Here is a 24,142-nt window from a genome sequence, read left to right as displayed (position 1 = left end):
TAAGGCTACATATGTTTCTCAAATTTAAGCAAATAACATGACTTTTAATTTATCTACAGTAATATCAAAAAATTTTTCTAATCTACTTGATTTTGGTATCTATTTTTCCTTATCAAATAATATTGTTCATGCCAATTATCCAAAAAGCTACTTCCATTTTCTTCCTAAATGCCATTTAAAGCAATAAGCAACATTCCTCTTTTTACAAGTTGGATGGAAGTCATAAATTTGTTGGTGGCAGAATATCAATTTTGCCACATGAATGAGTAAAACTTGGTTACACAATCTTGGAACAGAATCCTATAAAAGTATATGAAAGTGAAAAATGCAGACACTATGAGAAACCTAATAGGATTATATATAATGGTTGGAGTAGCAATACATTCTTTAAGAATAAGAAAAGTAAATGTCACAATTCCATTCCTTGACCAAATTCTTCAATCGTTTTTGTGGCCAGTGTAAGGACATCTACAAAAGCACTAAAAGATGCCCGAAGAAATCTTGCTTCCGTTGCCTCAAAGTGCCTGAATGGAACATAGGAAAAAAAAAAAGTACCATTAGATATTCTGCAGAACCCTTTAAGCTGAATTAACTAATTACAGAAAAAAGTTTACTTTCTTAAAGATATAATCCAACAGGTTTTAGGCATTCTCATCACATCAACTCATGATAATTTCATCACCATAACTGATGACTGAAGATTGATTACAAAGATATGTTCGGTCCGCGTTCGCGAAACATTGTACTTGTGTTGTAGAAATTGAGATTTGGTACAAGCTTAAGATGTGGCTTAAGTAGTAAGAAACTATTAGCTAATCACATATATGTCTAACTAATCAATAACAACTCATCTAAACAATAATTAAACCGAAGTAATCGTTTACCAACACTATGACTTACTTTTAGAACATTAGCGGAACAAGAATTGTTTCAGTTGAACAGGAAAGGATGCACAAGTCATGCAGATCATAATAATAGCATAGAGGGTAGAGAATAGACTCACACTGAAAGCTTTCCATGAGACACTGCCATGAGTCGTTTCACCTTGTCTGGTTGCAACTGCAGTAGACATGAAATCAAATTAGAAACCCAATGAGAAATTTTTGGGTAAAAGAATGGAAATTTGATAGCTTGAAGAAACAATTGACCTCCTTATCAACAGCTAAGGCTGCGCATACGATAGCAGCATTTTGTTCATGTCCAAAATCAACTTCTAGGTCACTGTAATGGTCATGAACAGTTACTAAGACAAATTTGGTAGATTAGCTTATCAAAGTGTTCATCATTGATTCTCCAAATATTTATCAGAAGTTGCTGAGTTCGTATTCAATAACACGGTAGCCACTTGCACATAATTCACAAATAAGGTCAACAAAAGAAGACAAAAACTTGGGAGTGATAATATTCATGGATAGCATATAAAACAATGCAATAGAAGATTAAAAAAATACCAAATTTTTCAGAGAGAGAGAGAGAGAGACCAGCTGAATGGCCATTGGGACCCAGCTTCTGCTGGTGCTGTGGCAGCCATTTCTGTTGTGATTGGTGAGAGCGAACAGGGGTTGGAGACGAAGAGGGAAGCTCCTGAGGTAGATGGCTAGGGTTTTTCTTTGTTGAGAAGTGAAATAGTTGAACTTGTTGGGAGTCACACAACTTTCGTTTTGGTTTCTTGTTGGTTCTTCCTTCTTAGAATGCTACATTTGATCTCCGCTCACTAGAGTATCTAATTATTTTCTCTTGTATCTTCTTAGAATGTGTACACCATTGTGGCATGACTACTACTAGGGTTTTGCGTTTTATTTACTAGAATAAATACTTTTAAAAATTATTGCAAAAATGGGTGGAATTACTTATCTCCATTACAGGTAAGTTTTTACGCCGTATACGAGATACGTAAGTAAACGAGATCGTTAAGTGTGCAGCAGTATTAAATACGACAATTGCGATACACATCAACAACCATATATCCGCTATTATTTAACCTTTTTTTTGTATTTTTTGAAAGAAAAACAGAAAAAAAAAATATGAAATATATGTGTCTAATGACAAGAATTGCACATCTTTTTATACCAATTAAAAATTTATCTTTATATATCTTATTTACCATAATTTTTACAATTATTTATATCGGTAAATAAAACATTATTTAATTCATTTAAATAAAAAAATCCTTGTGCCATGCTGAAAAAGATTGTCTTTCCAGTGACACCTTTGGGATGTGGATTGTATTTCATTTTCCACTTCTCTGTGTTTCTTGTCCTTTATCATGACAAAATCAAAGTGATAATTATTTTAAAGGAAAAGAATAATTCATATGGGTTATTTATGTAACAATATATGGAAATTAAACATTCTTTTTATCCCTTTTAGACATCTTATTCAGCTAGTTACCCATTATTTTCATTTATCCCTTGCAATTTTAGAGAGATATGGGCCACAGCGACAGCGCAGGTCCTCTCAATATTTGTATTCTAATTAAATCTTCCTCATGTACTCATTTCACAGTTCCTAAACAAAAAACAGTTTACTATCATAACCAATCTGATTGGTTGACTTTCTATTTCTATTTGTATTAACTTTTTAAACCATTTAGGTTGCCATTTAAGCTCACAAAGACGGCACCAAGGAGGCACATATTATAGTCCCTCAGTGATGAATCATCTGCTTATACTTCTTTCTAAGCAGAGACAACCTCCTCTGCAAGGGAAGCATTTCATCTCTTCTCCCTAGTTTATCCAACAAGAATACAATCTTTTTCACTGTAACCAAAACTTCCTCACTCTCGTATCCAAATTCTCTCTCTTGTATACCTCGAATCCTTCTAAGTAGCACAACTAACTCGCTCTCATCTTTACCAACTTGAGTTTGAATACCCTGCCATGCATAATATCATGTTAAAATAAGAATTTGATTTATATTCTCACGGCAAAATGTAACAGGAATTATGGAAAGGAAAGGGCAAACATACCAACTGGAAGAGAATCTTCTCCAAATGCCTTCTCACGGATGCGCAAAGCATCCAGTGCCAGTTTCTCAGCTTCTTCATCTTATTTCAAATGGTGAAGCGTAACTGCAAGTTGCAACATTGGAAAGCTGACGGACTGGTCATCGCTTCCTTTCTGCTTTATCATTATTTCCAAACTTCTTCTCAACAAGTGCTCGGCCTCTGCATAATTCTTCGATTGGGAATATGAAGTTGCAAGATTTATCATGTGTGTCACTAAGCCGGGGTGACCTTTTCCTTTGTGCCTCTCTGTGATTAACAAGCATTCCTCTAATAATTCTCTGCCTTCTTGTGCTCTTAAAGTAAAGTAATAGACACCACAGTGAGTGCCAATTTACCATCAATTCTTAGTATTTGATTTTACTTAATGTTTTCTTTTTTTTTTTTTATTTGAATGCCAAAAGAAATACTTAAATCTTCCATTCAAATTACCAAGGTTGTAAGAGAAGTTTACCTCCCGACAGCATGAAGCAACTCAGCAACATCTACCCTCATCTTTTCCATGATGCTGTCATCTGGCGACAAGTAATTGGAATCTTTCATGACATGAAGTGCATGTTCATACAAATTGATTGCTTCATCTGACTTCCCTGCAAATCATATTTCATATCAATCAGTGCCTAAATATTGTAGCCAAAAAAGAAAAGCAGAAAGATGATGAGAATTCTCTACTTGGACACCATTTATTTATTTATTTAGAAAAAAAAACTCATGCATGAAAGAGCTTGTAACCAACATTCGTGTTAAATGATACAACCACCAAATGAAAAAAGAACACAAACATGCGTGAGCACGAAAAAAGAAGCAGCAGCACAACAAAGCAAAGCAGAGAAAGAACTAGATAAAGCAAAGAGGAATATGCAAACAAAAATGAAGTTGTGTAAGTGAAAATGTACAGTTACCTTGAGCACACTTAACTTGGGCAAGGGAACTCATGGCCAATCCAATTCTTCCATCATTTTGTCCATATGACTTTGTGTATATGTCGAGAACCCTAGAAAACAGCATAAACAAAGGTAAATGTGCAAGAAAGCAGAGCCATTAATGCATTGAATCAGAAAGGGAGATATTTTTCTTATTAGAAAAAAGGAGTCAGCTCAACCTAGTAAAATGAGTTTCTGCATCGTTGACTCTTCTTTCTTTCAGTAAAAGATTGCCAAGACCAAGTAAAGGTACAACCAAATCCTTACTTTCAGCACCTCACTTAGACTCCAAAATAGTTATTGCACACTGGTATTTCTCTATGGCTTTTGTTGCTTTTCCAGTTGAACCAAGAACCTTTGCCATAGCCAAATAGGGTGTGACAAGAAAAGGGCTGTCCTTACCTAAAAGAAGAGATGAAATTGAGAAAACCAGAATTTTGAAACTTTGAACATCAACTGCATCTTAGATGGAAATTTTTTTTGGTAACTATAACTGGACACGCACAAATAAAAATGTTTCAAGAAAATAGATCTAGTTTTTAGTGAAACCAAAGAGACAATTAGCAGGTCAAACTAAACACAATCATTCAACAGGCTGTACTAAATTAGAAAATAAAACTAACATTGCTAGCTGGAACATCCACTCACCATAGGTCCTTTCCATAATGTTGAAAGCCCTTTGATGCGTGTCCAGTGATTTTCCAAACTTGCTCAATGTTGAATACATACTTCCCATATGCGTAAGTATCAAATCTAGATGTTGTGTGTCATCCTTCAAATTGTCAATCACTTTTCTCATCTAGCAATAATGAAAATATAAGAACAGACACCACATAGAAAAGGGAGTGAAACACCACTATAAGATTCTACAGGGAACTACAACCAAAATAAATATGCAAATGTATGCCTTTCACCATTGAAATATGACTTCAACAGATATATGGAACAAACAATTATTGGCAACTATAAGTATACAATTACAAAGAGATATAGTTACAAGAACACTACTTGAGCACGTAACACGTCAAACATACTCTTCAAGACTAAAACCATGATAAATTTGACAAAATCGAAAGTAAAAACAAATACTCAGAAATAGGAAAATTGATACCACATTCAACAGAGAAGCAACAGTTTTTAGGTCTCCAACAGCCACATAACCCCGCGCTAAGACATCCAGAATTGCAGCTTCTTGAATGCCTTTAGAGCCGGCATTAAGTAGGTCAAGAGCATCATCTCTTTTTCCCATTCTAATCATTGTTTTCACTTCATCAAAGAACTCGTTCAACTCAGTCTCAAATTCGTTTATTCTGCGGAACACAACTTGCAGAGTCAAGGTACTTGTAGCTATATATCGATGGAAGAAAACCGCTTCTTACCTGTGATTTTGATTAGCATTAGTGTCAGCAAAGTGCAAGGACTCAAGTGAAGCTGTTGAGGCACAAAAGCGAGTAACAGTGGTGATGGGTATAATGTAAAGCTTTGAAGTGCGATTCTCCTTTTTGTTAGACACTGAAAACATACGTGGAACCTCTTTGCTACCCCTAATAATAGATAACAAAGGAAACTAGATGAGGATTTTCAGAAATTGTAGCAATTGAAAGAAAGAAAGAGAGAGATAGGGAACCTGAATGGAGCGAAAGAGGGGGACGGAGCAAGAAACGAAGCTGAAGCTGACATTGTAGAGTAGAAAGTGAAAGCTGGTGTTGCCATTCAGCAGCACAACGAAACGGATAATGCTAAGAAAGAGCAGCACGGTTTGGTGGACGCTGTCAATGTATTCCAAATAAGGAATCAGTTAGCTGAAGTAGATGGTTAATGCTGAGCGACTTGTCACGGTAAATTTTTAGAAGGTTAGATTTAACAATATTTGTATAGTTTTCTAGAGTATTTGAGAATATTCTAGATGGTTCTGGAACGTTCTAGAATGTCCTAAAAGTTCCTGGAATATCCTAGAAGGTTCTAAAAGACTCTAGAAGATCATAGAATATTCTAGAAGAGTGTGGATTGATATAAAAGTATGAAGAGTTGTATGGAACAATCTAGAAGTATTTAGAAAGTAGTGGTACGATAGACATTTATAAAGAAGGTTCTAGATGATTAATCTAGACCATTGATTAGATTTAATCCTAACCATCCATTGAGGAGGTGGATGGCTATAAATAGGAGGTAAGAGTTAGGGTGAGGGTGGGTGAATCATTTGTAACCACACTTGAGTACTAAAGTGTTCTTTCCACCAAACTTCCTTTTTCTTGTGTTCTCTTGTATTCTTAGCTTTCTTGCTAAGTATTGAGGGTTAGGCTAACTTGGTCTTAACTCAAGAGGTTGAGTAACTTCGAGTGCTGGCACGGTAGCGTTGGAGTGTGTCCAAGGCCGTGACAACTTGGTATCCGAGCAAGGTTCAAGAGGGAGCACAAGTGGTTTGTGGAAATGACTTCTAATATCACCATGGAGCATGTTGAGTCTCAAAGGGGAAGGGATGCTATTCCTTCTCAATGGGGAGGCAAGAAGATCTGTTCTTCAAGTGAGCTTAGAGGTAAGGACTCTAACTTCTTAGAAGAAAGAGTTTCTATGTTAGAAAATGTTATATCCTCTATGGATGAGCGCTTCCAAAGGATAGAACATGACAAGGAGACCCTCGAGGCTCACGTGTTAGGAGAATTAGATGCTTTCAAAGAAAGCATGCTCCAAATCAAAGAGAAGCTTGAGAATTCCTTGAAGCTATTTGAGGAAGTTCGAGTTTGGTTCAAGGAGGCAAAATCTCGACCAACTATTATAAGGGAGATGACAAAGATTGATATCCCAAAGCCAAAGGAGTTCAAGGGCGTGAGGGACGCTCGAGAGGTGGAGAACTTCCTATGGCAAATGGAAAGGTACTTTGAAGGCTAAGGGGTGGTCGAAGAAGCAATAAAGGTACGCACTGCAGCTCTCTATCTTTCTGATAATGCTACTTTGTGGTGGAGGAGAAAGAGCGTAGATATGGAGAAGGGTACTTGCAACATAACCACATGGGAAGATTTCAAAAGGGAGTTGAAAAGACAATTCTTCCCTGAGAATGTGGTTTATGAAGAAGAAGTTGAGGAAGTTGAAGCACAAGAGTACGATTAGCGACTATGTAAAGGAGTTCACTACTCTTACACTTCAAATCCCCAACTTAGCAGCAGAGGATGCATTGTTCTTCTTCATTGATGGACTCCAACCTTGGGCAAAGCAAGAACTACAAAGAAGGAATGTTAAGGATGTCGATGAGGCCATTGTGGTGGCCGAATCACTCACTGAGTATCATAGGGGAGCCTCTAAACCCAAGTCTTCTTCCAAGCCTAGTTCTACTAAAAGTGGGGGAGACAAGGGGAAGAGTTTCTCAACCAAGAAGGAAGGAAAATACTCTTCAAAGAAAGAATACGAGGAAAAGAAGAAGGCTTTCGTACCTAAAGGAGGATGCTTCGTGTGCAAGGGACCACACCAAATGAAGGACTGTCCCAAGTTAGCGACTCTGGCATCTATCGCCGAGGAACGAGAGGCCTAAACTCAAGTAACTGAGTGTGTTGGATCCATCCAACACATAAATGCTGTGAAGGGCAAAGAGGCAAGCACTGTCGAAAAGAAAGGCTTGATGTATGTCAAAGCCTTTATCAATGAAAAACCTGTCATGACTATGATCGACACTGGTGCTACACACAACTTCATCACGCCTGATGAAGCAAAGAGGCTTGGGTTGAAGATCACCGAAAAGAATGGTTGGTTCAAACCCGTGAACACCAAGGGTGAACCCCTTAAGGGAGTAGCAAAAGGGGTTGAGATGACTCTTGGTTCTTGGAAGGGCCTTGTAGATTTCTCAGTAGCACCCATGGATGATTTTAAAATAGTCATCGGGCTCAATTTGCAAAGGAAGGCAAATATAATACCTATGCCATACCACGACGTAGTATGCGTCATGGAGAAAGGGTCTCCATGCATGGTCCCTACAGTCTCTAAAATTGGAGGACCACCGATACTCTCTGCTATGCAACTCAAGAAAGGGTTCAAGAAGGGAGAGATTACATATTTGGCTCTATTACAAGAGGAGTCAACATCTGAAAGAGAAGACGTTCCTCCCAAAATCAAGGAAGTCCTTGAAGAAAATAAGGATGTGATGCCTCCCGAGTTGCCAAAACAACTACCACCTAGGAGGAAGGTGGACCACAAGATTGAATTGGAGTCAGGAGCAAAGCCGCCCGCCTCAACACCTTATAGGATGGCACCGCCAGAACTTGAAGAGTTGAAGAAGCAACTCAAGGATTTGCTAGATGCTGGATTCATCCGTCCATCGAAGGCACCTTATGGCGCACCCGTTTTGTTCCAAAAGAAGCATGATGGTTCATTGAGACTATGCATCGACTATCGAGCACTGAACAAGGTAACCATCAAGAACAAATACCCCATTCCTTTGATAACTGATTTGTTTGATCAACTTGGTAGAGCCAAGTGGTTCTCAAAACTAGATTTGAGGTCAGGATTTCACCAAGTGAGAATTGCTGATGGTGATGAGCCTAAGACCACGTGTGTCACGAGGTATGGATCGTATGAGTGGTTGGTAATGCCTTTTGGCTTCACCAATGCTCCTGCGACCTTCTGTACCTTGATGAACGAGATCTTTTGACCTTACCTTGATCGGTTTGTAGTGGTCTACTTGGATGACATTGTTGTCTATAGTAATACTTTGGAGGAACATGTAGAACACTTACGAACCGTGTTCAAGATCTTGCGAGAGAATAACCTATATGTGAAGAAGGAAAAGTGTTCCTTTGCAAGGGACGAAGTCCACTTCTTGGGACACATCATTAAAGGTGGAACTCTCTGCATGGATCAAGGAAAGGTGAAGGCTATCAAAGAGTGGGAGCTGCCAAACAAGGTATCTGAATTGAGGTCATTCCTTGGGTTGGCCAATTACTATCGGAGGTTTATCAAGAGATACTCCGCCAAGGCTGCACTATTAACTGATCTTCTCAAGAAGAATCACACTTGGGAATGGTCAAAGGAGTGTCAAAAGGCCTTTGATGAGTTGAAGGCTGCTATCACAAAAGGTCCAGTACTAGCACTACCCGACTACTCAAAGGTATTTGAAGTCCACACTGATGCTTTTGACTATGCCATTGGAGGGATTCTAATGCAAGAAGGACATCCGATTGCCTTTGAGAGTCGCAAGTTGAATGATACAGAGAGGCGATACACCGTCCAAGAGAAGGAGATGACCGCGGTAGTGCATTGTTTGAGAACTTGGCGTCACTACTTGCTTGGTTCACACTTTATCGTCAAGACAAACAATGTGGCTACAAGCTACTTCCAAACTCAAAAGAAGTTGAGCCCCAAACAAGCTAGGTGGCAGGACTTCTTGGCTGAATTTGATTTTGAGTTTGAATACAAGTCAGGCAAGACTAATGTGGTAGCAGATGCGCTAAGTCGCAAGGCTGAATTGGCGGCCATTTCTATGGTTGAAGGAGATATTGTGCACACCATCAAGGAAGGGTTGCATCACGATCCATTAGCCAAGAAGTTGGTGGAGTTGGCTAGAGAAGGTAAGACCAAAAGATTTTGGCTAGAAAATGACATTCTCTACACTAAAGGGAGAAGACTATACGTCCCTAAATGGGAAAATCTAAGAAGAAAATTAGTGAGAGAATGCCACGACACCAAGTGGGCTGGTCACCAAGGTCAGCGAAGGACCTTGGCACTCATTGAATCTTCTTATTATTGGTCTCAAATGAGAGATGAAGTAGAGAGCTATGTGAAGACTTGTCTTGTGTGCCAACAAGATAAGATTGAAAACAAGATACCAAGCGGGTTGTTGGAACCTCTGCCTCCATCAGAGTGACCGTGGAAAAGTGTCTCTCTAGATTTTATTTCTGCCTTACCGAAGTCTGAGGGGTTTGGATCTATTCTCGTGGTAGTGGATCGATTTTCGAAGTATGCTACCTTTATACCCGCCCCTACTGACTGCACTGCAGAGGAGGCAGCACGACTATTCTTCAAGAATGTGGTGAAATATTGGGGATTGCCTAAGAGCATCATTAGTGATCGAGATCCACGCTTCACAGGACGACTATGGACAGAGCTGTTCAAACTCCTTGGGTCGGAGCTTCATTTTTCAACAAGCTTCCATCCTCAAACTGATGGGCAGACTGAGAGAGTGAATGCCTTACTCGAGTGTTGCTTGAGGCATTTTGTAAGCGCTAATCAGAAAGATTGGACAAAACTCCTCGACATTGCTCAATTCTCATATAATTTACAAAGGAGTGAGTCTACAGGGAAGAGTCCGTTCGAGATTGTGACTGGACAACAACCGCTTACACCTCACTCTCTTCCTTCCCCTTACTCAGGGAAGAGCCCTGGAGCTTATCATATGATTAAGTCTTGGAAAGAACAAACAGATGTCACTCGTTCTTACCTCGACAAAGCTGCAAAGAGGATGAAGAAATGTGCAGATAAGAAGAGGAGGCATGCAAGCTATCAAGTGGGAGACAAGGTAATGATCAAACTTCTTTCACAACAATTCAAAGCCTTTCGCAAGGTTTATAAAGGCTTAATCCGTAAATACGAAGGGCCATTTGAGATCATTGGACGTGTTGGGAAAGTTGCTTACAAAGTACAACTCCCTCCCTCTATGAAGATCCACCCGGTCTTCCATGTGAGTATGCTTAAACCATATCACGAAGACCAAGATGAACCGAGTAGAGGTGATTCGAGTCGTGCTCCGCCTGTGGTGATTAAATCCTTTGATAAAGAAATCGAAGAGATCTTAGCTAATCGCGTCGTGCGACGAAGAGGAGTACCACCAAGCATCCAATACTTGATCAAGTGGAAAGGACTTTCGATAACTGAAGCTAGTTGGGAAGCTCGTGAAGATCTGTGGCAATTCCAAGAACACCTAGAGCGCTATCATGAACAGAACGCGACGAGGACGTCTGCGCATTAGGTGGGGGAGAATGTCACGGTAAATTTTTAGAAGGTTAGATTTAACAGTGTTTGTATAGTTTTCTAGAGTGTTTAAGAATACTCTAGATGATTTTGGAACGTTCTAGAATGTCCTAAAAGTTCCTGGAATACCCTAGAAGGTTCTAGAAGACTCTAGAAGATCATAGAATATTCTAGAAGAGTGTGGATTAATATAAAAGTATGAAGAGTTGTATGGAACAATCTAGAAGTATTTAGAAAGTAGTGGTAGGATAGATATTTATAAAGAAGGTTCTAGATGATTAATCTAGACCATTGATTAGATTTAATCCTAACCATCTATTGAGGAGGTGGATGGCTATAAATAGGAGGTAAGAGTTAGGGTGAGGGTGGGTGAATCATTTGTAACCACACTTGAGTACTAAAGTGTTCTTTCTACCAAGCTTCCTTTTTCTTGTGTTCTCTTGTGTTCTTAGCTTTCTTGCTAAGTATTGAAGGTTAGGCTGACTTGGTCTTAGCTCAAGAAGTTGAGTAAGTTCGAGTGCCGACATGGTAGCGTTGGAGTGTGTCCAAGGCCGTGACAGACTGTCTCTGATCCGGTACAATTTTTTAAGAGGTATTATAATACGGGAAGCCTTCCAGGTTAAGAGGTTAATAGCTTTCTTTTTTTTTTAAGTATAGTTTGGATGAAAATTTCTTAGTTTATGTATCATTTCTGATGAACCTGTTATTCATGAACAGATTACTCGAACTCATAATCTCTAAATGAGTATTGGAAGACTATGTCATTTGAGTTATAACTCATTCGCGAGAATAGGTGTGCTTTTGTGAAATGCATTGTGACCAATGTCATTTTAGCTTGTAGTGTTTTAGATTAGGTTTTTTATTATCCATGTAGCTGATGAAATGTTGTTTGGTCCCTTACCCTCACCACCCTTTTTGGGTCATTGTGAGTAGTTAAGTTGAAAAAAAAAGGGGGATAAAAAAAACTTGATCAAAGGATAAGTTAGCAGCTGGAACTTTGGTTGAATGGTAATATAAATTTATGATGCGTAAAATTGAAAGTTGTTGTCTAACCCACCTGGCCAAAAAAAAAAAAAAAACGGATAAGTTATGAATAAATTTAACAAAATCGACAATGAATGATTTCAAGCTAACGTTAGACCAAACAAAAAATATAATATATATATTTATAGGTCACACTTTGAAAAATGGTTTTAATATAAAATGATTTTGGCCTTTTTCTTGAAAATTTATACTTTGAAAGTTTGATAGTTAGTTATGCTAAGAAATCTAATTGAAGCCATTATCAAAAAGCAATCTTTATAAAGAGTTAGTTGGTGTTTGAAACTTTGAATAGAGTAGTAATTATTTGAAGAAATAATTTTTATTAGTTACATACAATGATTTGTCAATGTCCATTGGATGTAGCCATATGTTGAAGCTGCTGGGAATGTACTTTTAGTGGAAGCCATGTGGTTTTAGAGGGAAAATAAATAAATAAATAAAATAGATGAAAGCCTATGTTTTCATTTGTGGAAAAACTTTCCATTGCATTGCTTACTCATAAAACTCGCGTTATCAACCAGGAAAAACACAATCCAGGGTAGCCGCCAACAACTGCTCCCTGCACTTTGCTGAAAGTAATAGTAACAAGTAATGAATCAGCTCGCCCAGTACAACATTTACATTGGAATGCTTCTCTCGCATTCAAAATTCCTAACTCTTGCTATATGGAAAACCAATCAGTGCATGGAACAAGATGCCAATGCCCCAGGCACACAAGTAATGGCAATGCCATAATCTTTAGCCAAATTCTCAATATGTGCATCACTCAAGGGCCGTCTTCTTGTGCTGTGAAAAGATCCAGAAAAGATAAATGTCAGTTCAAATTTGCATTTAAGATATACTGGGAATTGGGGGGTGGTTAAGAACCAAGATATATAAGACTTACTGCTCAAAATAAATCCCTGGAGCAAGCTCTGCGCTCTCTCTGCCTGCTCTGGAGTACCGGATATCTGAATAATCTTCTGTGTCGCATCTGGTCTATCCTCTACAAGCGTTACGTTGGCTCCTGACAACTGCTCCCATGAAAACATAAGTGAAAATGCATGACTTTAATTTCCAAAATAAAAATACAGACATATAATGATAATTTCCACAATCTAATGCAATACTAAAAAACAATTATCTCCTATTTTATTGGTCATTCTTGAAGCTCGAACATGAAAAAAATAGAATAAAGTACCAAAATTTCCCAAAGATTATTCGCATGACAAAAATATGGTCTAGAAAGAACTCATAGGGGGATCATCATGGACAGAAAAAACAGAACTCACATTACAGTAGGGCAATTTTTACGATTCATGTTAGTTTTAGCACTTTCCACTTCAAATATTAAGGTGAGGGGCTGTAAGATCTAATAATCACATATACCTCACTTATTTGAACAAGCTTGCTTTTGGATTTTGCTATAAGCTTGGGAACTGCATACTCTGGTAGAACAACTTCAAGTGTACTCCTTGTGACAAGAGGCACAGTAATCCTAAACACATACAAAATGGGAAATGGGATGAGATATTGACAAGGGGAGAAAGAAAACAGGATGACATGTTGACAAAAGTAAGACACAACATTTCATGAAAGGGACCAGTGGACCACTTACCTATTTAAACCACTCGGCACGTCTTCGCGGCGGTCAGTCTCTTTCTGCTTTCCTGCCTCGGTGCTAGACCCTCCAGATTCCTTCCAAAAAGAAACAAGAGAAAAACTTATTTTTAATTCAAATAAAAAACAAAATTCTCTATAATTTGTCCCAAGCGGTCACTACTTATATAAGACTCAGTTCCCTAAGCTGTAGACAACATTTGAGATAGGAAACTGCATATATATAGCCATTGCAACATAGCATTGACTTATTTTTCAAGAAACCACTAGATCATTAGTCATTGGATAGTATGTGGCAGGTTCATATGATCACTTAACTATTACAGGCAAAATCCTTCTTTTATGACAAAGAATAATGAACGGGGAGGAAAAACTACTGAGATATTATATGCTTAAACGTGATTTTCAATGTAGATAAGAAATATATCTTGACATGGGTAAAAAATTCTCCCCAAAACCAGTCCATTAAATGGCAGATTAGCAAAATAGACAATATTTAAGATAAAATGTCAAGCAAAACGGACCATAATTAAGGTAAAATGACATTTCTTGGAATTGCATCAAAAGAATACCTTTGATGGAAAGGGTCCTGGTGCAGTTAGCACATTCTGATAGGCTGCAGGAGCTTCAGTAGCTGAAGCCATATTATTAGAAGAAGATGCCTCAATGCCCGATAAGGAGGTCAACGGTGGCATTGTATCTCTTGAAAAGAAGTCCTTATAAAAGTAACTTCTTAATCTTGATGTCACCTCAACAACAGCATCTCGTGCTGCCTTTATCTCTCCTACAATCTGCAGAGACAATAAAGGAAACAATATGAATGTACGAAGAAGAAATTAAATGTTTGGTCTTCACTTTGGCCTTGAGGATGGTAAAGTTTTTAATCCTATCTACTATTTACTGGAAAATTCCTAATAGAAAGTAGCCAATTAAAACCCTACACCCATTGGTTTTCAAAATCAGTTGCACTAGGTAGAAAAGCAATGCAATAACTATTATAATATCCATCGGCATTTTAAAGTTCAACATCTATCATTTTCCTACTCAAGACCACATTTAGCAAAAGAATTTTACTGTAGTTATATTTAAAGTAGTAGTAGGTCCAATGAATAACCTGTACTAGCTCATCAGTTCTTGCAACACAAAGAGGTAATTCTTCTCTAGGCAGAATCTGAATGTTTGCACCGGTCAACCTCCTTATTTCTGATAGTGAGGCCTCTTTTCCATCTATGCATTCAATATCGCTAGATGGGACGACGAGCCTGGTGGTTATAGTATTGTCCTTATCTAGAACAAGATCAACAATACGAGTTTGTATATGCAACAAGGCTTCCTGTGCTGGGAACAGCTCATCATCAGGACCCTTAAGTACATAATGAGAACAGTTAGAATTATATCCATCTGAAAAACATGTTGAACAGCTTTTGGAAGAGTTTAAGTTGCAACTACTTAAGCAGGAAGAAAATTGCCTCTATGACACTTATAGCTTGAAGAAGTGATCTAAGAGATATTGCAGTTGTTACACTCAATACACTACAAAAGGGACACAGACAAAAAGAGAAAGCAAGTACCTCCTCTGAAGTAATGATTATTATCTGTTCATCTGAACCACCAATAGGTTCGGCCACCTTTACATCTACCCCAACTTCATTTTGAAGGAACTCTACAATTCCATCTGATTCCCCAATAATGCGATCAACTTTCTCAACTGGACAAAGTATACGGAAAACAAGCTCCTCTCCATACAGGGGCTGTGCTTCATCAACCATGGGAGCAGGCCCTGGCTCCATTCCGTAATTACCCAATTGGGGTTGGTTATTGTTTCTGGCATTGGTGTTAGACATTCGTGAACCAAAATTAGCTCCATCTACAGCTGATCTACGAGATCCACCAGTCATGTGAGGAACATAATCATCGTCGGGAGGGAAAAATCGCTCAGGCGAATGTGCACGTCCATGGAAATGACCACGGTCACGATGCTGGCTCTCCCTTAACCGCGATGATATAATTACTATAGCATTCTTCACAGCATTTACGTCACCTACTACCTGCACCGCATATCATACAATTATTAGTTTTCAGTTTAAATAATCTTTGAATGGGTAAAAGTTGCAGGGAAACACACCACATATTTGGAATGACCATGCATTTCCATAACTTCACTATAATAACAAAGTTTAGGGGCCCCAAAACCAGAAAAAGAGAACCATTGAGAGCATGATAAAGCAACCGCTAGCAGTCTTCCACACTTGGTGGATTAAATTTGAGGAAAATCCGACAAATAATGTCATATTTGATCTAAATAAGTTCAACTAAAGAAGCACAAGATCCACCATCAAATCAAAATCAGTTACTAATATAATGCAATAAATTTCAGGCATACATCATAAAACAAATCAATAATCCAAAACAAAAAAAAATGTACTCCAAACCACCAATTCAAAGCCAGAATGCTTTTGAAGCTGAAAATTGTTCCACCTTTCCAGCTCTTCAGCTGAAAAGGAAATGAAGTAGCTTCAAATGCTACTGATTCACAAGTTAAATCAACTAATGATTGTTAGCTCAAATTCTACTTCATTTAATTTATGAAACACCGGGTATTTAAGGGAAAAAGAAGTTAAAGGAATCCTGAAACGTTAGAAAAAGCCATATTCATTGTCTTCAGTTCAGCAATTTTAATTGGTTGTCCAAAAGTATAACAACCACTGAGTATATATAAGAGTAAATGGCAAAAAAACATAGTTTTTCCCCATAGTCCATTACTCCATACTCCACAATGGTGCTGGCATTCTTTCACCACCAATGAAAATAAAAAAGTAGGTGTGTTCTTTTTTCTCAGCATGCATGCAATTCAAACAATCACCAAAGGTAATTCTACTTTTGTTGGTTGCAATTTGCACCTGAACAATCTCTTCTGCCATGGAAACACAACGGGGTAGATTGTGATCTCTAGGGAGTATCCTAATTTGTGTCTTTGTTTCCATCCTCATTTGTTCAATAATCTTCCCTCCTTTTCCCAACAAACACCCTACATGCATTCTCGATACCACCAATCTCGAGGCCACACGACTGTTCCCGCCACCACCACCACCTCTTCCGCCTCCTCCGCCAGGGAGGCCGTACTCCTCATCCTCCTCTCCGACCCCGAACGCAGCGTCGCTCTCCAGGATCCTGTCGTGGATCATGAGGAGGGCCTCCTGCGCCGGCGAAAACGACGGCATTCTCCCCTCAGGGTCGCGGCGGCGAGTGTCGGAAATCTCGATGATCCGCTCCTCGTCGCCGGGGATCAGCTCGTGGACGTTGATCCAGGCGCCGGTGTGCTGCCGTATGGACTTTATTATGCTGCCAGACTTCCCGATGACGCCGCCGGCCTTCAAATCGTGGCACAGAATGCGGTAGCTGGTGGTAACCGTCAACGGCGAGTCCTGAGTCTTAAACTGGCGTCCTCCGCCGCCGCCGCCACCACCACCTCCTCCTCCGCGGTGGCGGTGAACTGGAACGTTGTTATAGTGGTGGTTATAGCGGGGCCTGGTCCTAGCGAGGGTGTCAGAATCATAGTCCTGGTCATAGTAGTAGTTCCTCTTAGATCTAGACCTATCCATGAAGGTTTTAGAACCTGGATTCGAGTTCCGAGTGAAAATCCGTTCGTTTGGGGATTTTTGAAGTTATAACGCTGGGTTTCCTTTCAATCCAAGCATTATGTTGCGTGCGTTTGGATGTTGAAACATAGAATTGAAATTAACTAGTTGTTTTTGTTATGTATGAGTTCCGATTCGATTTTGAAGTGATGTGTGAAACCCTAAAAAGAAAGAGAAAAGGGTGTGTCACAGTGAAAGGGAAGTTGCAAGTAAGTATGTTTAGTTTAATTGAAATTGCAGATAGCAGAGCTGAGGAACGAAGAAAGAAGAGTGGGGTTGGGTCTATGTATGTATTTAATGTACTCTTGTGTTGTGTATCTCTCTCTATATTTGTACGCTTATAATTATGTGCCGTATGCTTTTGCTGTCAACTACACTATACACTTAATACTTCCTACCTATCCTTCCATTCAACCTTTGTAACTAAATACTATGCCATTTTAATTCAACTCGTTTTAAAAAAAATAATTTAAATAATAAATGATTATATTAAAAATAATTTATAAATAAGTTATTTTATATTTAAATTTTTAATTTTAAAATATTTATTTTATAAAAATGTGATCAAAAGTAATAATATTATAAAAGAAGTCATTTTTTTTTAATTTTTCTATAAATTTTTAAATGGCTTCTTAGAAAGCAACAATTTGAGTTTAAAAATTACACCAGACATTAATACTAGGGGTAGCAAAGCGCGTCGGCTCGCCCCAAGCTGCCCCGCCTAGGCCCGCCCTATAAACGGGCGGACTGGCCTGCCCCGCTAATTAAAATGGGTTCAAAATGCTAGCCCGCCCCGCTTTATAGCGGATTGGCGGGCTAACCCGCTTGACTTTTTTTTTTTTTTAAATAAAATTCATTAAAATTAACCAAAAAATAATAATTAAAAAATAAAAACAAATAAAAAATAGTTAAATTATAATATAATTTTTTATTTTTTTTAATTTTTAACTTCAATAAAATTGTTTAAAATAATATTTGTCAATAGAATCATTTTTATTTTAAAAAATAAGCCACATAATTTGAGCATATATACGAAATTGTAAAATAAAATAAATAAAGTTAATAACTAAAAGAAGAATAAAAACAAAAAACAAAAAATAAAAAAAAGTGTTTAAAAATTATATAATTATTAATTTTATAATAGTAATCACTCTCTTATTTAATAAAAAAAAGAAAATAAAAATTTTCGGCCCGGCAGACCGGCCCGCCCCGTCAAAACCCGCTAATTTGGCGGTGTGTGTTTGGCGGATTTTTTTTAATTTGGCGGGCTCCAAATCCAAGCCCGACCCGCCTTTTTTAGCGGATTTAGCGGATCGGCCCGACGGGCTCGACCCGTTTTGCCACCCCTAATTAATACTACTACTCTTCATAAATTAAAAGTTTAAAAAAATTACTTTTAAAGCTTCCCAAACGGACCTTTAAGTATATTTGGATTGGAGTTTATCAAATTAGAGTTTAAATAAAAATGATTTTGTAGAATTAATTTTAGATAAAAGTGAATTTATGTTAACATAATTTATACTTGATAAATTTATATTAAAATTGATTTTGATAAAATAAATATTATTTGGATAATATTAATTAAAATTAATTTTAGATATATAATTAGTTAATTACTAAAAAATATAATATTAAATTATAATATTATTTTTTAAGTATATTTAATCTTTTTTTATATTTTTTAGTATATTTTTTATATAGTATTTTTTATAATACTCTATTTTAGTATGTTATAATTTTTTATTATTATAATTTAATATTTATTTATTAAATTAAAAATAATATAAAAATTGAGAACTTTTTAAGTATTTTTTTAATAAAAATTAATATTTATTTATTAAATTAAAAATAACATATAAAATAACATATTTTAGTACTCTTTTTAAGTACTCTCAATAATTTTAATTGTATTATAGATTCTAATTTTTTACTAGTTATACTTTTATTATTATTTATGGTTAATTTTTTTATTTAATTTATCATTTCTATAAAAACAATAATACATATTATAAAAAATTAGAATAATAAATTATACATAAGAATTACAATGATAATTTTATAATATCAAACAAAAAAGTATTTTATAATTTTTTAGTACTTTTAGTATTATTTTATTTAGTATTGTTTTGGATTGTAAAATTTTATTACTTATGACTATGTTATTATATATGATCAGTTTTTTATTTACTTTGTCCTTTTTAATAAAATCAATAATTCATATTATAACAAAATTATAATAAAAAATTAAAATATGAAGGGAAGTACTAAAAATAATAAAAAATTAAAATATTTAAAAAATCTTATAGAGAAAACCAATAATGACCGGCAACAAGCCTTACTTCAAGTGAACTGACAATAACATTACGCATTTCACTAACCAAGTCCAACTAAGTTGTTATAACCTCCTCTCCATCCATGTCTATCCGTAACTTACTTTTAAATGTAAACAACTTTCTACTTTTTACTGCAAATTTCTTCTTCTTCTTCTTACTTTTTTTTCAAATTTGCGGATGTATGTTCTTTTTTTCGTTATCTTCATCGTTCTTGTTAGGTATCAGACCAATGACACAACAAAATATAACGATGAAAAATTAGAAATTTGTATAAAATATAGAAACAATAACTTTTTTTGAGAATTACAACTTCTCTCAATCACAATGAGACTACAATAACACTCTCTCTTGACAAAAGAAGAAGATACTTCTCTCTACATATATAGGAGAAAACTACTCAAAGAAATATTATGTTATTCTATCTTAATGACTTAATTGAAATGAATTAAAGAAAAACTCAATTTATAGGTGAGTCTCTTCAATATGCACCATCCGTCAATTAGAGGTATATAATTCTTCTCTTTTTTCAACCATTAAAATTCTAAGGTTATAAACTAGGATTGTTTATTACCTTTCATTTTATTTAGTTATTATTTATTTATTTATTTTCTAAAATTAGCTTTACTAATTTTCACAGTTCTTGTTATCGTCGTTATTGTTATTGTTACTGTTGAATTTTTGTCATGTTGATAATGTTATCTGATTCAAAATTGATTTTGGATGTGTTTTTTTCACGATTCAGTCTTGTTTGTGTACTTATTTTCGAACTGAGTTTATGTGTCGCAATCATTATATAATTTTAGTTCATTTCTTAGTTAATTATGTCGCAATTGTTATGTAATTTCGCTTTTCGGTGCATTTATGAGTAAATAAAGGTGCATTTGAATTCGTTATTCTGCACAATCAAAAATCTTTCTCTTTTTATCTTCTGCTGCTGCTGCTTCTTCTTCTTCTTCTTCTTTTTCATGTTTTTCTTCTTTATTTTCTCTTTTTTTTCTTATAGTTCTTCTTGTTTTACTCTCTTCAGAGGAATGAATCAAGAAAAAGAGAAAAAAAATATCGAACAAAAAATAAAAAATATATTAATAATGTTGTCTGATCCAAATTAATTTTGAACGTATTTTTGTTCATGATTCAGTCTTGTTTGTGTGCTTATTTTCGAATTGAGTTTATGTGTCGCAATCATTATGTAATTTCGGTTTATTTCTGAGTTAATTGTGTCACAATTATTATGTAATTTCAATTCGTTTCTGAGTGAATCAAAGTGTATTTGGACTCGTTGTCCTGCACAATTCAAAACTCTTTCTCCTCTTTCTCCTCATCTTCTACGGCTTCTTCTATCTTCTTCTTTTTCATCTTTTTCTTCTTCATTTTCACTTTCTTGTTTTATTTTCTCAATTTTTTTATTTACTCACTGAGAGGAATAAAATCAAGAAAAAGAGAAGAAAACATCAAAAAAAAAGAAGAAATATATTAATGACGTTGTCTAATCCAAAATTGATTTTAGATATATTTTTGTTCATGATTCAGTCTTATTTGTGTGCTTATTTTTAAACTAAGTTTATGTGTCGTAATCATTTGTTAGAAGATTGAATCAAATCATAGAGATATTTTAGGATCACGAAAAATATTAGGAAAAATCAATGTTATCAATTTAGAATATTTCAATAAATAAATCCCTAGCTATCTATAAATTAAAAGAATTGTTGTAAATAAAAATGTATCAGAGAAAAAATAACATTTCTCAATCTCCTCTTATTCTTTCTACCTCCTAATTATTCTTTCTTTTTCCCTTAAACCCTCGATACCATCGTAAGATGGTATCAGAACTGTGTTAGGTCTTGGGAACTCAGATTTGGATCATTGTTTCTATACTCTCTCAGCCAAATTAGCCAAAACAAAATGTCAACATCTGACAAAGATACCAGTGTTAATACTGGCAATAATTCAAACAAACCCGATGAGCTGATACTGCAGATCACAAAGTTGCTGCAGAGTAGCCTTGGAATGCAATCTTCACAAAATAACTCTGACAATCTATCAATTGGTTTCCAATTGAATGGGCATAATTATCCTCTGTGGGTAATCCTAATAAGAAAAGTAATCGGTGGGAGAGGAAAGAAAGCTCACCTGACAGGGATACCCCCAGCACCAGCAGAAACAGAACCGACATATGAACAATGGGAGCAAGGAGACCAGATCGTTTTTACTTGGATCATCGAGAACATCAAAGCAAGCCTAATGAATAATGTCTCTCAATTTCCAACGGCAAAAGCTTTGTGGGATGACTTGGCAACCACATACGGAAGCGGGATGGATCCGATACAAATCTACGACCTGTATCAACAAGCAAACACGCGAAAACAAGGACAAGGTACCCTAGAAGATTTATGGAACAAACTACAAGTCATTTTGGATGGCAATAGACAGAAAACAACCAAATCCCATGAAATTCTCAGAAGATATTACGACTTTCAATCGATTAAAACAGGAACAGAGACTATACCAATTTCTAACTGGTGTAGATGACAAATTTGACACTGTTAGAAGAGATCTATTAAAACAAGAACCTGCTCCTTCAGTAGAATCTGCCTACGCCACTATCCGGAGGGAGGCGGCTCGACTTCAGATTCTAAAGCCTCCCACCGATGGCGTAGGAGAGGCATCACAAGGAGAGATCAGGACAGGCCTCGCTGCAAAAAACAAAACCGATCAAGGCGGTCAAGGGCGTGGTCACTCAGACACTGTTGGACGGTGGTCATCATCGCGGGAGAAAGAGAGAGAAGACAAAAGCCATATTTACTGTACCCACTGCGGAATGAACAAACACACCAAGGAAACATGCTTCAGAATCGTAGGATATCTAGAATGGTGGGAGGATAATCACAAGAAATCAAAGAACAAATCCGGTCAAGGGAGAGGGGCCACCGTCGTGGGCTTCCCGGAGGTTACCAGCAACAATGACACCGGAGAAGAAGAAGGAAAAAACAACAGGACACAGCACGGTAAGACTTCGGTGGCTCCAACGCAACAAGGAAAGAGAGAAAAAGATGGCAGTAACGGACTCTACCAAGATGGGTCATATAATGGCATTGGTTTAATTGCTGGAAATGGGGCCCATAACCAAGGTCCTATAAAAAAAAATCAAAAGAGTGGATCTTCGATTGTGGGGCCACTGACACCATGACCTATGAACTCAAGGATTTTGACAACTTGACCAAGCCCTCAAAGGCCCACATTGAGACTGCTAGTGGCGATTTAATTGAAGTTAAAGGGGGGAGGCTCTATTATTTTTTCAAAAAATTTAAAATTGGAAAAATGCCTCTATGTTCCTGATTTGTCTTCTAAACTGTTATCTGTTAGCCAAGTAACCAAGGAGTTAAATTATGTGGTACTCATGTATTCCAAGTTCTGTCTTTTGCAACACATTCTTACGAAGGAGATCATTGGGCGTGGTACTGAGCGAGATGGGCTTTACTACGTTGATGAGGTAGCACACCAGGGACATGCCATGCTTGCTCACGGAACAGTTACCAGGCAACTTTGGTTATGGTATAGACGTTTGGGACACCCCTCATTTGGGTACCTTAAGATTTTATTTCTTAGTCTTTTTTTGAAAAACGCTGAAACTATTAAATGTGAGACTTGTATTCGTGCAAAAAATCATAGAGTTACTTTTTCTCCAAGCAATACAAGAGTCAATTCTAACTTTTCTCTTATCCATTCTGATGTGTGGGGTCCCGCACTGAAGTCCCAAAATAATCCCTTTCAATATTTTGTGTTATTTGTGGATGATTTTTCTCGCATGACTTGGATATATTTTTTGAAACATAAATCTAAAGTTCCTGATCGGTTCTTTGATTTTTACCTGATTCATACCCAATTCAATAAAAAAATTCAAATACTCCAGTCAGATAATGGTGAGGAATTCATAAATCAATCAATGAAAGACTTCTTCCAAAAGAATGGGCTTATCCACCAAACATCCTGTCCAAACACCCCCCAACAAAATGGTGTCACCGAGAGAAAAAATTGTAAAAATCTTGAGATGACTCGAGCCATGCTTTTTTATGCATGAATGTCAAGTTCTTTTTGGCCTGAAGCTGTTGCAACCTCAGCCTACCTTCTCAATTGCCTACCCACTTAGGCCCTCGGCAACAAAATATCCCTCCAAATCTTGGCCACTCAGACTAAGATTCCCCCAATTCTTATCTTGCCACCTCGAGTTTTTGGGTTCTCTGTATTCGTCCATATCCCAAAAACAAATAGGAATAAACTCGAACCTTGTGCAGAAAAGTGTGTCTTTGTTGGGTATGCTACACACCAAAAGGGGCATCAATGCTACAATCCTGTCACTCGTTGCATTAATGGATTGTGATTTCTTAGAGTCTGAATTTTACTACCGTCGCCATCATGGCGTTCAGGAGGAAGAATTTAGTAGATCGCCAAGTTGGCTAGATAACCTTTGTTGCCTTGAAACTGTTCAAACAGAGGGAGTAGATGGAGTCACCGAGCATACCTTACTCAATGAAAAATCACTCAATACACACAACTAGTGAAACTCTTTTTGAGAATATTATACAAGAGGTAAGTGAATCCCACTCTAATAGTTTACTCCATACTTTTAATGAAGCTGCTAACAATGAT

General features: G+C 36.8%; 3 protein-coding genes across 3 annotated transcripts; all 3 read right to left on the bottom strand.

Annotated features, from left to right (window-relative positions):
* Positions 1-62: 62 nt before the first annotated feature.
* LOC130946525 (uncharacterized) lies at positions 63-1,774 on the bottom strand. Its single transcript, XM_057875293.1, has 4 exons — positions 1,482-1,774; positions 1,149-1,221; positions 1,004-1,059; positions 63-524 (listed from the first exon to the last, which is right to left on the bottom strand). The coding sequence occupies exons 1-4, from the start codon at positions 1,529-1,531 to the stop codon at positions 410-412; spliced, it is 294 nt and encodes a 97-aa protein (XP_057731276.1). The 5' UTR covers positions 1,532-1,774; the 3' UTR covers positions 63-409.
* An 872-nt stretch (positions 1,775-2,646) lies between these two features.
* Positions 2,647-5,690, bottom strand: LOC130945340 (uncharacterized). Its single transcript, XM_057874073.1, is given in 8 exon segments — positions 2,647-2,874; positions 2,973-3,300; positions 3,459-3,594; positions 3,907-3,998; positions 4,107-4,329; positions 4,576-4,726; positions 5,039-5,471; positions 5,555-5,690. Coding segments are annotated over 8 exon segments (1,677 nt in total). The 5' UTR covers positions 5,641-5,690.
* Positions 5,691-12,202: 6,512 nt separating this feature from the next.
* LOC130945125 (RNA-binding KH domain-containing protein RCF3) lies at positions 12,203-17,460 on the bottom strand. The gene is made up of 8 exons (XM_057873810.1): positions 16,425-17,460; positions 15,096-15,572; positions 14,639-14,887; positions 14,097-14,315; positions 13,523-13,602; positions 13,294-13,402; positions 12,812-12,938; positions 12,203-12,711 (listed from the first exon to the last, which is right to left on the bottom strand). Exons 1-8 carry the CDS (start codon positions 17,124-17,126, stop codon positions 12,692-12,694), a joined length of 1,983 nt encoding a protein of 660 aa, XP_057729793.1. The 5' UTR covers positions 17,127-17,460; the 3' UTR covers positions 12,203-12,691.
* Positions 17,461-24,142: the final 6,682 nt, after the last annotated feature.

Source organism: Arachis stenosperma, chromosome 8, assembly GCF_014773155.1.
Source record: "Arachis stenosperma cultivar V10309 chromosome 8, arast.V10309.gnm1.PFL2, whole genome shotgun sequence".
Classification (NCBI taxonomy): Eukaryota; Viridiplantae; Streptophyta; class Magnoliopsida; order Fabales; family Fabaceae; genus Arachis; species Arachis stenosperma.
The sequence above is the reverse complement of the archived record's forward strand: the minus strand, read 5'-3'. Positions and strand labels throughout refer to the sequence as shown.